Source organism: Rattus rattus, chromosome 5 (genome assembly GCF_011064425.1).
Source record: "Rattus rattus isolate New Zealand chromosome 5, Rrattus_CSIRO_v1, whole genome shotgun sequence".
Taxonomy (NCBI): Eukaryota; Metazoa; Chordata; class Mammalia; order Rodentia; family Muridae; genus Rattus; species Rattus rattus.
In genome coordinates, this window is record NC_046158.1 from 104,706,410 (window position 1) to 104,723,113 (window position 16,704).

General features: G+C 41.1%; 1 protein-coding gene across 1 annotated transcript in view; it reads right to left on the reverse strand.

Moving 5' to 3' along the window:
- The window catches only part of Slco4c1 (solute carrier organic anion transporter family member 4C1), a 49,176-nt gene extending 32,776 nt beyond the window's left edge, over positions 1-16,400 (reverse strand). Inside the window, exons 1-2 of the mRNA XM_032904132.1 lie at positions 16,028-16,400; positions 12,090-12,353 (exon numbers count right to left, since the gene is read on the reverse strand). Coding sequence (XP_032760023.1) covers positions 12,090-12,353; positions 16,028-16,370 — 607 coding nt within the window. The 5' untranslated portion in view covers positions 16,371-16,400. The remainder of the gene's footprint in view (positions 1-12,089; positions 12,354-16,027) is intronic.
- Positions 16,401-16,704: the final 304 nt, after the last annotated feature.

A 16,704-nucleotide genomic window follows, 5' to 3' on the forward strand; every position in this document is an offset into this window, starting at 1 on the left:
CTGAAACCATTTACGATCTTGAAGTTTATAGACAGCGTTGGCTGACACCTCTTACACCACAAGAGCTGTAAGCACTTAAAGCACTGTGTCTCTCTGTCTCTGCAGTGCTTGTATGTGTTCCTGCATGTAGGAGAAGTAACTTTATTCTGCTGTTTAGTATAAAAAGATTCAAAGAAACAGAATGGACAAGATGTAAGCTTAATCTCGTTGGAGCACAAAAACAACTTCAGCAAATACCAGTCCAAGTTCGGTCTTGCCCTGTGTTGATTTTGAAAAAAGGATGTGAAGTATTGCACTATTCAGCCTGAGTATTTCCTTATGTGGTTGGCTGTATTGTTTATAGTCCAAAAATGATTTGTTGTTCCACTGGGGAAATGACTCCATTCCATGTCCCCGTTGATGTTAGGTTGAGCATATTCAGCATTTAGCATGTTAGTTTGTTTCACACAGAGTCAAGATGGTTATGGATTAGCTGCAGTTCACTAATGAAAACCATGCAGAGTAAATATGAAATACGATTGACTCGGGAAACCACAGTGAATTGAGGGTTGATGCTAATACATAAGCAAGTTTATCCAGGTCTCTCATTTTACGGGTCTCTCATTCATCGACACCGATCCTTTAGCAGAGTCACGTTTTACCGGTGTGATACAATCTGCTAGGATGCAATGATAAAGCAGACATGGCGGATTTCTCTGTGAAATCTCTCTGTGATGCTTTCACCTACTTCCCCCAATACCATAACAGTCATTCTGCTTAATTAATAAAAGAGACTATAAGAAGACTCTGAGGCTAACGACCAGTAAGCTAGTGATATTGAGTATCCAAGAAATTACATGATAATGATCTCTTGAGTTTCATTTTTGCTTCCATTTTCCAAACTTTGGAGCTAAAACCCAGAGGACAAAGGGAACTAGTTCATTGGCCTCCAGCAAGAGGTCAGAGTCCCACCCTGGGTTAATTGGTGCCACACTGGTGGTTGAGATTCCTGTGTTTATCCAGTAATGCAGCACCCATGTCCTCCTTTGTGTCTTCAGAGGGATGAGAAGAGGAATCCTACCTAGCAATGTCAGGACTTCCTGCATAGTCTAACCAGAACAAGGCCAGAACACCCCACTCTTGTGTCTGTATAGCCATTCCTATCTCTCAGAGAGCATGGTATCAGTAATGTTCTAGAGAGATCTGCAGCATCCATTCAACAAGGACCCTCTTTCTTGCTAAAGAATAAAGGCCAACAGGGATCCTGGACTTCTTCATCTGATAATAATAGAGCACAACTTACACACTTGTCAGACCCATCTGAGCCTCGCAAAGGCCAGAAGCTAAATCAAGAACAAGTTTAAATAAGCAAGAGTTGAGAGCTGAGCTTGCAAGATAATCTTTATAAGTCCAAGGTCACCGTGATATATATAGAGAGTTCCAAGCTAGACAAGGCTAAATACAGACTTTCACACACAGAGACACAGACACACACAGACACAACACACACACACACACACACACACACACACAAAGAGAGAGAAAGAGAGGAGAGAGAAAGACAGACAGACAGAGATAGAGAAGCAGAGAGACACAAAGACAGCAATTTTCAGTACCCAAAATAAAAGGATTTCACAATAGATCCTAAAGACTACAGACTAAAGAATTAAAGAGTTTGTCGTTAAACATAAATTATAAATGAAATCAATCAGTTCTACAAAAAGGCATTTGAACATCCCTGTAACTACTAGAGAAATTATTTGGGAAGAGTGAACACCCCCCCACACACACACACACAAAAATAAAAATGAAAAATTCTGAAGCTGAGAATCTGAATAATCGGATGATCCGGCTTGGTGCATTCCAAAGCGGCCACTAAAGTGTTCAAATCAATTTTAGAAATCAGGAAGCAGAAGCAGGTGGACAGCATTGAATTTGGGGCCCTCCAAAACCCTCAACTCCACCTACACCAAACGTAACAGCACTTTCAGACTTATTTTATGAACCAAATCGTCCTCTTAAGGCAAAACCAAACAGATGAAAAATAGGGAAAAATACCCTTCGAATAGAAATAAATTTCCTGACAAAATATTACTAAACAGAACAAAATTCTAAAATTTATCTAGAAGCACAAAAGATTCTGGATTCTCAAAGTCAACTGAGCAAACTAACAAGGTCAGAGGCATCACAGTTACTGACTTTAAGTTAAGAGACAGCCATGCAAATGGAAACAGCAAAGTGCTGGTACAAAAAATAACACAGCAATGGGAGCCAGGACCCAGAAATAAAGCCATACAGATAATAGCCACTTGGTTCTTAGCCAAACTGCCAATAACATACAATATATAATAATACATTTTAACAAAATGTGCTGGGGAAATTGGACAAACACATGCAAAGGAATGGAACTGGATCTTTATCTCTTGGTCTGCACAAGGGAATGTATTCAAAATGGAGGAAGGAAGGCTTCAACTTTGAAATTGCCAGAAGGAAACAGGAAAAAGACTTTTAAAGTACAGGAATAGATATGAGCTGTTTGAAACAGACTCTAAGAATTGACACATGAAGATGCATAAAATTAAATACCTTCTGTACAGCAGAGAGCATCATTAACACTGTCAGAAAACTGTCTACAGAATGGGAGGAAGTCCCTGTCAGCTTCATATCTAACAGACGATGAACTTCTAGACTATTTTATGCACTCAAAAAAAAAATACAAAACTCTGACAACCCAGTGAATAAATGAGCTAATGGAACAATGGCTGCTCAAAAGACCAAGCACACATTAAACGTTGCGAAGCAACATTTTCCACCAAGAAAATGCAAACTAAAACTGCATTGAAAGTCTGTCTTTCCTTGTACACAATCTCTAGCTATCGAGATAAGAAATAGCAAACGCTGATAACGGTGAAGAGAAAGGGAACCCTTGTATACTGCGGTGGTGAATGCTGTCCTTTAGTCAGTGTGGAGTTCCTTACAAAACTAAAAGCATCTCTATCATAGGGTCCAATTCTGGACCAAAGCACCACAGTGGTACGGATCCATCCATTGACATTGCAATCTTGTAAGAGCCAAGTCATTAAATCGTCACAAATATTTGTCAACAGACGGAGGGATAAAGATACTATGGTTTACAGTCACAGTAGAGGTTTTTATTATAATTGTGGTAACACTTACTTGCACTTGCATGTGGGGGGAGGGTACAGACATGAAGCAATGCATAAAAAGAAGTCAGAGAACAACCTGTGTAGGTAGTCAGTTCTCTCTATGGACCATGTGAGTTTGAGGGGTAGCATTCAGCTCATCCCTCGTGAGGGCAAGGGCCATCTCACCAGTCCACAGTGGAGTTTGATTCAGCCATAAACAAGCAATAACTGGAACCTTTTAAACCAGAACCATAAAATACATTAATAAGAACATAGCAAAGGAGGAGTGATTAAACACATTACCCATAAAATTAAGTAAGACGAGAAATCAATTCCATGGCTCCATCTCTACTAATAGCAGACATGCCCAACAGGTATTACAGTTAGACATATTTATATGCATAGGTTCAGCCGGTTGTTTTATTAAGCTGGATTTTAAATTATGTATGTGTAGATATGTATAGAAATGTGGTAGACTGATGGATGAGTGTTAGTAAAGACTGGATACAAGTACATGAGTAGGAGCAAGGGCAATACCACACTAGGATTATTTGCACACACATGTACATTTAAAAAGATCGAATGATGATAAATTAATAGTGGGTGGCCTAGGTGAGGCCCTCCTAAGGTGTACTTCATTTCCATCCTCTTCTTTCTAGTCTATCTTCTCCTGAAAGTTTTAGAACATTTCCTTACTATGTTTAAAACCAGAGAATGAAGATATTCAAAAACCAGGAAAGGTATCTACTAAAAAGACCATATCGAATTGTGCGATAGGAAGATCCAATTACCTGAACTACACTAGTAATTTTTCTCTTAGGTCTCAAATGTGGAAGTTTCAAAATATTTAGCCACATTTTGGCAAGACATGAAGACCAAGGTGCTTCTAACGAAATGCGAATACAGTCTATGGGAAAGTTTTTACTCATGTTGTAATTACCATTTCCAGTAACAAACAGAAAACAGACAGCCGTTTTAAATACTACAGACTGCGTCGTTAGTCTATGCTACTGTTCAAGGAACACCGAACCTCACACCACACACAGCCTTAACTATGAGGTTATTATGGAAATTTCTAGCTGAAGGAATCTAAGTGGGATCACAGAGTTGTCACGCAGTGCACAAACAGAATCCCTGCTTGACTCTGCTGCGTGCAATTGCATCTAATGGGCAATACTGTTAGAAGTAAAACAAAACAGCTCATTAAGACTGACACTGACCAGTGTGTGCACTTTTAAGGAACAGGACTTCGAAAATAGAATTTCCTCTTTTTTTTTTTTTTTTCCTCACCACAAACCACATTTTTACCAATCTTTGAGGAAGCTTAAAAAAAAGAAAGAAAATTACTCAATCTTTATCTCCCAAGCATTTTATCTACTCAGACACAACTATTCTATACCTCACTTGAAGGCCACATTAGACATCCCATAAAAAGACTCCTGCACTGCTGCTCCCCTTCCAAGCATGCCAGTGGAATTCGTATTCTATCACGTATACATAGCAAGTCAACAGTACTTTCAAAGTATCTCCATAGTACTCTAAAATTACTTCTCATTTAGCTTCCTTTGTCACACTATAAAATATCAGATATGAAGCATGACTAATAAAAACCATTCATGGACAAGAAGTTTGGCTTGGGTTACTAAAAAAAAATTCTAACTCAACACACACACGCACACACACTCACTCATGCACACTTGATCCTTGGCGAGTATGATCTGAGACTCTCAATGAGTCATTCTGAACTCATTGACCAAAGAACACCATTGCCATGCTTGTCTTTTCTTTGTTGATCTCATTTCTTTGTATCCCCTGTTCCAGGGTACTATTTTAGCAAGCACATGTTGAAAATATGGCTTGATGCTGTCATAGGTCTAAGTAAATGATTATGGCAACAGCACTGTTATGAGGTAGGAGAATTCTCACCGCACAAACAACCACTGACATGTCAAATACTCAGATAATGGATACTTCTTAGAGAGACTACAAGAGACAATGACCTTCCATGGTAGACCAGAACTAGGCAATAATACAGAACACATTAAATTAAAACAATCACCCAAGGTAATGATTACTATTTAAGATATTATGGGAAGACTGAATCACCTGTGGTGGTTTAGAAAAGAATGGTCCCCAAAGGTTCATATTTGGATGGAACTATCTGGGAAGAATTTCAAAGACCTAGGCCAACCCAATGTCTTCCTCTCTGCCTCATGCTGATCAGATATAAGCTCTCTACTACTGCTCCAGTGCCATGCCTGCCTGCCCCCCCACCTTGTTCCTGATATGAGCAAACCCTCTGAAACTGAAACCCAAAGAAACCTCTTCTCCTATCAGTTACATTGTCCATGACATTTTGCCACAGCAGTAGAAGGGTAACCACCAAGACAATCTCTGGTACCCCAAACCATAATTTTATCTGAAGCATTTACTAGCCCTGAAGTGAGCACCGGTCCTTTTCTTGTGTATATTACATTTAAGCTGAAATTCTATTAGGATGAAGCCTCAATAAAAATGAGTCCCATTAAAAAAAAATCAAAGAAAGGATCCTCCTAGTCAAACAAAATCACAGCACCTGTACAGAACAGACAGTTAAAATACCTTAGGATATTTTTGGCATGTCCTCTTTAATACAGATGAGTAAATATTCCATATTTCAAGTGAACAAAAAAAACCCTCTGCCCAAGTGTAAGATAAAAGATAAGATAGAAACTAGAAATTAACTTGCTCTACTCATTTTCTTAGAACAGTTGTTTAAAGTGAGTTACTCAGGACAACCAACGTCCTTTGTACGAACTTCTCTCTAACCTACATATCTATTTTTTTATTAAATTAGTTTACATCCTAAACACTGCTTTGCATCCCTCTTTTCTTTCCAGTCCCTCCCTCTCACTTCTGCTTTCAGCCCCTCACCCACCTCTCCTTTCCTTCTCCTTAGAAAATGGTAGGCCTCCCCTGAATATCAGCCAGCTTTGGCATTTCAAATTGGACTAAGCTCACCTTCTTCTACTGAGGCTAGAAGAGGTAGCCCAGGTAGGAGGAAGGGATCCAAAGGCAAGCAATACAGTCAGAGACAGGCCTTGCTTCTGCTGTGAGGAGTCCCTCATGAATCCCCAGCTGCATGACTGTTACATATATACGGAGGACCGAGGTCAGTCCCATGTATGCTCTCTGCTTGACTGTTCAGTTACTATAAGCCCCTATGGGCCCAGGTTAGTTGATTCTATATAACCTACTGATCTTACACCTTTAAGAACCTAATGGTCTACAAATAGAATTTTTTTTTCCCATGGAAGGTTACCTTCAGGGCAGAAATTATTTTGATCAACAACATTAAAATAGTACGCATCCAAAAGGAATAAAGATGACCTCAGATAGAACTAAAATATTATGTAGGAAAGGTCTGTTCCCTTTCAAATCATAGTTTTATTAATGACTAGTTAAGATTACAGTTTACTTAAGACACACCAAGAGGCCAGGCATGATTGTGCACACCCTCATTCCCAGAGAGTCAGAGGCAGAAGAGTCTCTGTGAGTGTCATGCCAACCTGGAATACGAAAGAGTACCAAACAATCGGGGCTACATCAAAAAGGAGCGTTCTACTGTGAGTGGTGGTGCAGGGCTGTAACTACAGGGAAGGGGCAAAAACTAGAGTTCAGGGCATCCTCAGCAAAAGTTCAAAGCCAGCCTGGGCTTGGCTTGGTCACAGAACCAACATAGAAACTGGCTGTGGAAACCAAAAGTGAAAAGATGAATTTTAAGCACAGTCAAATATTACTTATTTGAAAATGTTTCATGACATTTTTCCATTTCCAGCTCAATGAGTTCATAACTTAACCCCTAGAAATATTTATTTCTCCTACTCTTTTTTCTTTTGTATCCATTAACAACAGCCCACACTTCCCTGTGATAAATTCCATCGTCTCCACGCAAAGCTAATCACCTCCAATCTTTATGTCACTATAAAATCTCCAGCTGAAAAAAAAGAAGATCCTTTGTCCCAAGTCTACCTTGGTTTTCTATGAGACAATAGGAAACCATGCTGATCCAGATCCCCCTTTCTACCTCTGCTGGCTCTCACCCTCCTTTGGTGTCATTTCCCACACCTGTAGACATTTTACATGCTACTTATATTTCATATTTGGTTTTCATCTCCTTACTAACTATATTACGTTACTTTAATCTCCTCATAGAGATTAACTCATCCAAAGTTATTTTTCTCAAGTGGAAGAGGACAAAAAAAAACCCTCAGCAAACAAAGCATGCGTGCAGGCCAAGTCCCTCAATGTTCATTTCAAATGAGACGGCGGGGCTGATTTCACTGAGCAAAATGAGTTCCGTGCTCCTCAAGTTGTTCTACGTTAAGGGTTTTTGGTGGGTGGTGTGGTCATGATCTCACGGTATTCCAGGATGCTCTGTGAATTGTTCAGGAGCCTGAAGATGCCCGTGAACTTCTGATCTGCTGGCTCTACCTCCCAGAGCTGATTACAAAGGTGTGGCGCCATGTCCAGCCTATGCTCTGCTGGGACCTGAGCTCCAGCTGCTATAGCATTAGAGAAGCGGTTACTGCTGAGTTCCATCCCAGCACCCGACTTAGCTTTCCCTTTACTTATGAACACACGGTTTCCCCAGGCTTCTAATTTACTTACTGGTGCTTGCCACACACTGGTTTTCCTTTGTCACTTAAATCCCCAGGTTTTTTTTTCCCTCTTTTTCTATATTTCTCAGAGTTAGACAAATCATTCAGATTTTTGTTCCAGGCTTTCATATTTGTGAAAGTGAGTTAACTTATTTGAACAAAGAAGTTACGATTTGTTTTTTGTTATTTTTTAATGATACTTGTCTTTTTGAGGAAAAGGGAATGAGGATTCAGGCCGGTAGGTAGAGTGTTAGCTAATCATGCAAGAGGCTCTTAGTCTCCAAACCAACACAGAGTCCCAAATGGTGGCATATGTCTGTAACCCATCACTCCTGCAGGGGAAACAAGTGACTCAGAATCCCAAGGTCATCCTTGGTTATGCACAGTTCAAGGCCAGCCTGAGCCACATGGTACTCTGTCTGGAAAGAAGAAATTGTTTTATTTAGGAAATAAAAAACCTTAAAGCATCCAATATCCAATAAACTATGAATAGCAAACACAAAGTCTTAAACAAATAAACTAGAGCATTTAAGGTAGGATGCGTTTTAGAAATTATTGATGATTAAATCCCATAAAGTTCTGCATCACTTGTTGTAAAGTTCTAGATAGTAACAAAGAAAGGGTTTTAACTCCAACATTCTGTGTTTCAGACGTATAGTGTGATTTCAGTCCTGTATTCTGTGTGTATTGAGTGTGAGCTCCTATCTCCGCCTCTGTTCTATGCATGCTGTCTTATTCATTTTCCTTTGAGGGAAAATACCCATAAAACTCAAAATAACAGCTAATTATATATATATATATATATATATATATATATATTTAGATATATATAATTGTACACACACACACACACACACACACACAGTTTGAAGAGAAACTAACAAAATGCTACCAAAAAAAATCAATGGGGCACTACTAAAATTTAGGAAGCCTTTCCGGTACAGTATTTACACTTCAAGCATTGGCTTATACATTTAGGTTAACATAAATGTCTCTGTGTGTGTGTGTGTGTGTGTGTGTGTGTGTGTGTGTGTGTGTGTACTTATGTATGTACTGCACAGTGAGTATAGTAAACACTCCACTCTGAAGTTAGGAACAGTCTTGATTCCCCCTCCTGCTTCATTCTACCAAGTCTTACATATTCTAGCACATGGTCCCAAGTAGCCAACGAAATCCCTCCAGCTCCCCATGTACCATTCACAGCACATTCCTCTCTTGGTGTGACTGTGTTGGCCACAACTGACAATTCTTGAACCCTTCTAGGTCCTCATATTTGTCTCTAACCTGAAACATATCTCTGAAGATTGTTCCCTCCTTATCTCTCTATCAAAACTGTAACCTGGGCTGGAAACATAGCTCAGCGGGTAAGAGCACTGACTACTCTTGCCAAGGATCTGAGTTCAATTCCCCGGAATGGTGGCTCACAAGCCCTTCTGGTATGACGGAAGACGACAACAGTGTACTCATGTACATGAAATAGATTAGATGTTTAACAAAAACAACAACAAAAATATTGTAACCTTCCCTGTAACCCACGTTTAACCTCCAATTATCTTGTTTATTTGCTAATAATGTATTCTTCCTCAAATAACAAATGAAATAAAATGTTTCGCTATTGTTCTCTCAAATCCTGGTGTTAGAGACTATGTCCAGCTCTGTGTACTCCACGCCAACAACATTTATTATGGACATGGCACAGCAACATAGAAGCAAGCTGAAGTTTCCTATCCTCAGTGGAGTCCAGTCTACTAAAATACTGAAAAGTATTGGCAAGAATTTTGGGCATGCTTGAATAGTACATGATATTTACTAAAAGTTTCTGCTCTCGATTCAGTAATATCTCAGGTCCAGCTGTTATTAAAATCTTTCCATGCCCCAGAAACACCTTAATTAGTAGCTGTTCTCCTTTGGGATATCAAGAGTTCACATTGACCGTAACTTGGGATGGGTACAGCAGGAGATATACTGGCAAACCACAGGGATAGAGGCCAAGGTTCTGTAGGAGAAGCACTTGTGTTTTACCTGATGAATCCAAGGCTTGCCAACCAAGTTTCTTTAAGCACAAGAAAGTTATTTAAGCATGGCTGCATCCTCTTTTCGTGCAGCACTCAGAGGTGTTTTTACCACAGCCAGGGCTGCTCAGAGAAACCCCATTTCAAACAACAACAACAAAACAACAACAAATAAAACAAAACAAAGTGAGAATAATCTTCTCCAGAGATGAGCACACCAATTGGTTGTCTTATACCTAATGTCCAGTTCTGAAAACATGCACACAGGTAACATTATACAGACTGAGGTTATATTTAGGAATATATATATATATATATATATATATATATATATGAATATATAGTATTCATGTATACATCTGGATGTAACAACAAATAATAAAAAAAATCATGCCATGAATTTAGAAGAGAACAAGGAGGTGCATATGGGAAGTTTTGGAATGGGGTAACAGAAGGGGAAAATGTTATAATTCTATTATAAAAAATTAAGGGGTTGGGGATTTAACTCAGTGGTAGAGTGCTTGCCTAGGAAGCGCAAGGCCCTGGGTTCGGTCCCCAGGTCCGAAAAAAAGAAAAAAGAAAAACAAAATTAAAACACACACACACACACACTCGCACACACACACACACAAGCTAACAGCCCAACAAAGAAGAAAGGCGCCCGGTTAACTGCAGCAGCAAGGGTCCAAACTACACAAATAAATACATTTCCCTCTCTCAGAGTCAGTAGGATGTGTTCCGCTGAGGCACACTGGTTTCCATGTTCTGCACTGTTTAGATTTCAAGGTGTAACAGCACAGCCTATGCTGCAATGTGAGTCTTGCTCCTAACACTACCCCAGTGAAATTATGCAGCCGGTCTTATGCAACATTGCCCAATGTCAGATCGAGAACCCACGTAAGGACTCAGTCCACTGGCAGTATCTTCTCCTACCCTATTTATTTGACCACTTTCATGTTTTAAGTGCATCCTCTCTTCATCCTTATACTTGTGTTTCCCATTTTTATGTCTAGATGAAATATTCTTATACAATAAGCACCCTCTTAAAACCAAGTGCACAAAACAAAACTTTTTATTGGGAATGACGTCTCATTCCTTATTATCATGGGATTGGGAAGTCAGTCAATCTCGGGAAGACATTGACATGTTGATATTATTTTTTAAATGTTTATCGATGCATATATATGTATGTATATCTTGTCTATGTGTGTATATGTACATGAGATGCATGCCAGTGTCCATGGAAACTGGATGAGGTCATCAGATCCACCAAAATTCGAGTTAGAGATGATTATAACCTGCCATGTGGATTCTGGGCAGCAAACCCAGGGCTTCTGTAAGAACAGCAAGTGCTGTGAGGCACCGAGCCTACTTTAATATTACTTTTATGTTAACACACAAAACATAAAATATTAGCTTTAAAATAAATGCCAGGGCGGGGGCATGGCTAGGTGGTGAGGATGAATGACTGTTCTTCCAGAGGACAGGTTTTAACACTTAGCACCAACAGGTCACCTCATAAACCTCTGTCTCTCCAGTTCTGGTGAATCCAATGTACAAACATGCAGCCAAACACCAATGTACATCAAACAAATTTTTCAAAAGCAATATCTCAATTCCTCCTCTCCCTCTCCAGGCCTTTTCTCAGTTGCCTAATCCCTAAAGACTTCTGAATATTTGCTATTGCCAATCCCAGAAAGGACACAAAACTGTTAAAGTGAACTTCCACAACTCATAAGCAGGTTCTTCTAACTCTAATGCAATCGTTTTACTATTTAAAATGATTGTTTAGTCAAAAGGTTCATTAAAGTTTCCTCCTAAGCCTTTGAATAATGGGCTTTGTTTACTCAAGGTAACACAGTCTGAAGGCCACCCTGAAGCTGTAAGGAAGCGGAAAGAAAACTGGACTTCAGTCCTGAGAGAAAATGTCCCAATAGGCAACTCACCTATCTTGTCTTAAACCAGGAATGTGCAATCCCAGCACACAGGGCTGTAATCTCTGCAAAGAACCACAGGACCAAAGGAAACCTGCAAGTCTTAGCATCTCAGGCAGATCAACGCCTGCGAACAGGAGGAGTTCCTTTCTATCTGAAAGGGGACGGTGCACAGTACGGGGAAAGAGAAGTAGAGAATCGGAGACCTGGAGAGCCACAAATAGCATACAGTCCATCTCTCTGCTCTCCAGCCTTACACAATTCACACAAAACAGCAGGAGAGACTTTAGACCTGACCTTACGGTACATGGTCAACAAACCTGTTTCTATGTAATCCCGGGAATTAATGCAAACAAAAAAACGTCACAGAGACTTTACCTTCGAAAATGGTTCCCAGTTCGTATCTCCCACTGAAGAAGTGTGGTAAAGAAAACACCAGCGCTCCCAGTCCGATCATAAAGGATGCAAAGGCGAGCCAGCGAGGTTTGTGTCCTCTCTCACCAAAGAAAGACACAAACAGAGACAACACGCAAAAGGAGATGTCGTAGCTCGATGATATCAGGCCGGTCAGGGAACTCTTCATTTCATAGCGCTTCTCGATGGTGGAAATGCTAATATTTACTAGGCCGTTTACTACAATACCTGAAAAAGAGCAAATGCCCTGTTATAACGTTACCAGACACGGGGCTAGCAAGCAAAGACTAACACTGCACTTTGCTTCACTGTTTCTTCTGCTATTTTGAAATGGACCAGTAGGAGTTGGGGATTGAGCTTAGTGGTAGAGCCCTTGCCTAGCAAGCTCAAGGCTCTGGGTTGGGTCCTCAGCTTGGGGTGGGGGTGGGGGAGTGGACATGGACGGACAAACAAAACAAAATGAAACAAATGTGCCAGCTTCAGAGGTCTCTCAAGTATCAAAGTTAGGCACTCCAAACACACTTCCTCCAAAGTCATTTCGCCTTTCACATTGTACACATTGTGTCTTCCGATGTGCAACAAAAGCAATACTTACTGGGTACTAACTTAAAGCTATTTGTCTCCATTCACTTTTCTCTAATTACCAACAAAAGTCAGACTGGTAAAATCCCATGGAACTAGTTTGCTAGAGAGTTCTTTTTTTTAAAGATTTATTTATGTACGTGAAAACAAAGTAGCTGTCTTCAGACACACCAGAAGAGGGCATCGGACTCCATTACAGATGCTTGTGAGCCCCCATGTGGTTGCTGGGAATTAAACTCAGGACCTCGGGAAGAGCACTCAGTGCTCTCAACCGCTGAGCCATCTCTCCAGCCCTACTAGAGAGTTCTTAAGTTCATTCAGGACACTCCTCTCCACAAAACTCCTGGGAAGAGTATGGCAAATAGTACAAGCACACATGTGGACATTACTTCCTGTTTAATTACCGCCTTAGTCCCAGCCAGATTTCTCAGGAACTTCCACTCAGCTGATCTAAGTTCAAGGAGCAGAAGCCGAGCTCTCAGGTGTATTTCTTCTAACAGTTTCACAAATACAAACGCTTCCTTCACCCACTAGGAGAAATGGTACTATGTCTCCTGATTTACCTAGAATCAATGACCCTGGAGCCTTGGCTACTCAGGTGCTGGGATTGTAGGTGGGCACACCAGGGCCATTTTAGATGTATCATTTCAAAGACTCAGGGTTAAAAATAAACAAAAGCTAAGCATTATTTTTACCACCAATGTTCTAAATTATGTTCCAAGTAACATATGGAAAAAAAGGCTATGGGCAGTCCCCCTGCCTCTAACCAGAGGAATAAAGGACAAGGAGCTGAAGAAGGCTGAGTGACTGATTGTCCACCTACTGTCCAGTGTTGACTGATGTCAAGATGTCCCATCCGGATATAGGTTAAATTCACAGGAGCAGAGATGTGAAAATAATTGCAAAACTAAAATGAAAAGTTTTCATTGATTGTGCTTATGAGCTACTAAGTATTATGTCCATCATTTATTGGGTTGAATATAAACATTTCCTAATATCTACAGTCTGTACCGTTGCTTCATCAAGACTGAGACTGAAAATATACTTCAACAAAATCAATATCATACCTTTCCAGGTCCTAAAATTCTGTTTGCTTGTTGCTCCCTTTACGGACTATAAACCAGTTAGTAATTTGGAGTATGTAAAATCAAATGTGCAAAGCACCTAAAAATGACTTTCGCAAAGAAATAGTTACCTGATGACATGAAACATTTCCCACCCAATCTTCCAAAATACCTGCAACCCTAATGAAAAATTAGTCACACTAGGCCAGATGATGCATGCCTTTAATCCCAGGACCGGGGAGACAGAGGCAGGCAGATCTCTGCGACTTAGAGGCCAGTCTGGCCTACAAAATGAGTCCTAGGACAGCCCAACTACACAGAAAAAAAAACTTTTATCAACCAATCAATCAATCAATCAATCAATCAATACAGTAAAAACTTAAACAATAAATAAGGTCTAGTCCTAGTCATCAGATGTCACTGGTTTTACAGTAAACCTTCATTTTACAAAAATCTGTAAGAAGATAGCATTTAACCCTATGAATCTCCAATTCTATATCACACACATTCCAAGAGCATTTGAATTAGCTGAGAAAGAATGCAGACTGTGTCTCTCCCTTGTCATGTGAGAGGATAGGAGGCACCCAGGGAAGTGGGGAAACACCCATTGCCTCTGAGAAATATCTGTTAAACTCATTCCTTAAGTGATTTTTCTTCTTAATCAAGCATCTATTAATACAGTGGAAACATCTCCCAAGGTTAGTGAGGCCCAAAACAATACTCATTCAGCCACTGAAACCTCAACTTGGGCATAAACTAAGTTTCCGGGGTATTTTCTTCTCAGATTATTTCTCTTAAACTAGAGCAAGTGATGCTTTAAACTAACGCAGACACCCACCACCCCGAGGACCAATTCTATTTGATAATAACTTAAAATAATAGTTTTTGTTGACTATAAAGTCTCTTGGAGTAACAGGCATTGCAGAATAAAATGTAAGGTAAAATACAAGATATATTTTACATTTTAATTCTATACTGCTCTAGCAAATATCCTTTACTATGTAGGGACAAGGAAAGGAAACCTACTATAGCTAAAATCTTCAGAAAAGGAGCGGAAGTACTTAGGATCAACAAATATTTACTTAGCACCCGAGGGTGAAGCAGCAACAAAAAAAAAAAAAAAAAAAAAAAAAAGGCACTGAGTATCCTGAAATAGGGGGAACAGAAATAAAATAAGAACAGAAGACGGGAGAATTTAGCAGAGAAAGTTTCCAGAAACCCACCACTATCTCTTGGGTTTCATTCCTTTCAACCCATCCTTGACTATTACAAAAGAGTTTGGGATTATGGCTCAACTAATACCAAACATGTCTACATACCAAAGTCAGCATAACTTTCAGCATGTCCTTCAGGCTGTCCCGCCTTCGGCCCATCCTTCCTCAGATTATCTCCTTCGAATAACTTCCCATTTATTCTACCCCTTGCATTGAAAGCAAACCCGCAACTTCCAACTTCTTTCTTTCTGCTTCCTTTTCGTAAAAGAAAAAAAAAGAGCCTCCCCCCGCCCCCCTCCCTGCTACACTCAAGGAAACTCCGTTTAGATTGCAAACTCCAGGGGGGATAAATCTAGGCTTAATCTGTTAGTCCCAAGGGAATTTAAAAGAGCTCCTAGAACAAACAGACACTCGATAACTCCAGAGACTGAAGAGCTGATTAAGGTCCACCCTGCATGGCTGGAAGTCTTTTAAGCCTTTTCTCATTTACTCACCAGACTGCAGTTGTCCCCACATTCTCAAATATCCAGAAAATAAGATTACCCACATCTAATCTATGCTCCATAATTTAAATACTTCTATCCTCGCTCCTCTTGGAAGATCAGTCCACTCCTATTTGCAAAGCTTTCAATCCTTCCTCTGTAAAAACAAACAAATAAACAAACAAATCCCTTTCCTAGATTCCAGTAGATAGTACGGTTTTAAAACGCAGACCAGACTACCCGATGACTTATCGTTTTCCCAAAGGAGGAATTCTCATAATCTTCCCTAGAGGAATCCACTCTGCTAAACTGAGGCAGAACACAAAATCTGTAAAAATGCTATGGGGGTTGGGGGTGGGCTAAAATATGGACCGCAGGGAATGTGGTGGACACCCGCAGGCAAGAACGCCTTCAAGTTCCAAACCCAGGTTTGGGGAAGTGGGGGTGGGGGTTACCTAGTCGGTGGGGTTCCCCTGCACCTGCTTCTTCCTCTCCCCAAGCTCGACCCCACCCAACCACCAGCTCAGCCAACGACCCCAGAAGCTGGCGCTGGACTTTACCTTGCGTTAGGGCTAAGAGACAGTAGTGAAGCAGAAAGCCTTTGGGGTTGTTGCAGCGCTGAAGACACTGGGGGTGCAAGTTCCTCCACCCGCAAGGTCCCTCCTCAAGCTCGCTTAGCTGTGACCCCGGCGGCTCATCAGAAGCTGGGAGAGTCGAAGAAGGAGGAGATGGCTCAGTTGACTTCTGGGGCTCTTCAGATTCCCGAGGTTGCGAACCCCCATTCTGATTCCTGGAGGCCACAGCAGAGACCTCCACCTGGGAAGGCGACACAGACGCACGGCGTGGGGTGTCTGGGCTGGAAGGGACGAATGCCGGGTTCTCGACTCCCTTGGAACCCTGCATGGTCAAGAAAGGTTCTCTAGACTCCTGTGTGTGGGTGATCGGCGAAAGGCTGGTTTCTTTCCTGGCTCCGCCCCTGGGCAGGTGACAGCGCCCTAGGGCTGGACTAGTCTCCGCCTCCCCGCCCTCCCCATCTGGCACTTCGCGGCCACCGCAGCTACCGGGACGCTCCTGGAGCTCTGGGTCCTAGGCACCTGGAGGTGTGAGCGCTGCTCTGCGCCACACCAGCTGCCACAAAGGACGTAGTGCTCTGCGTGGGCGTGAGACCCGACCTCCGTCAGGTGAGAGAACAGAGAGACACTATCTCGGATGCGAGGGCGGCACTTTCGGGGGATCT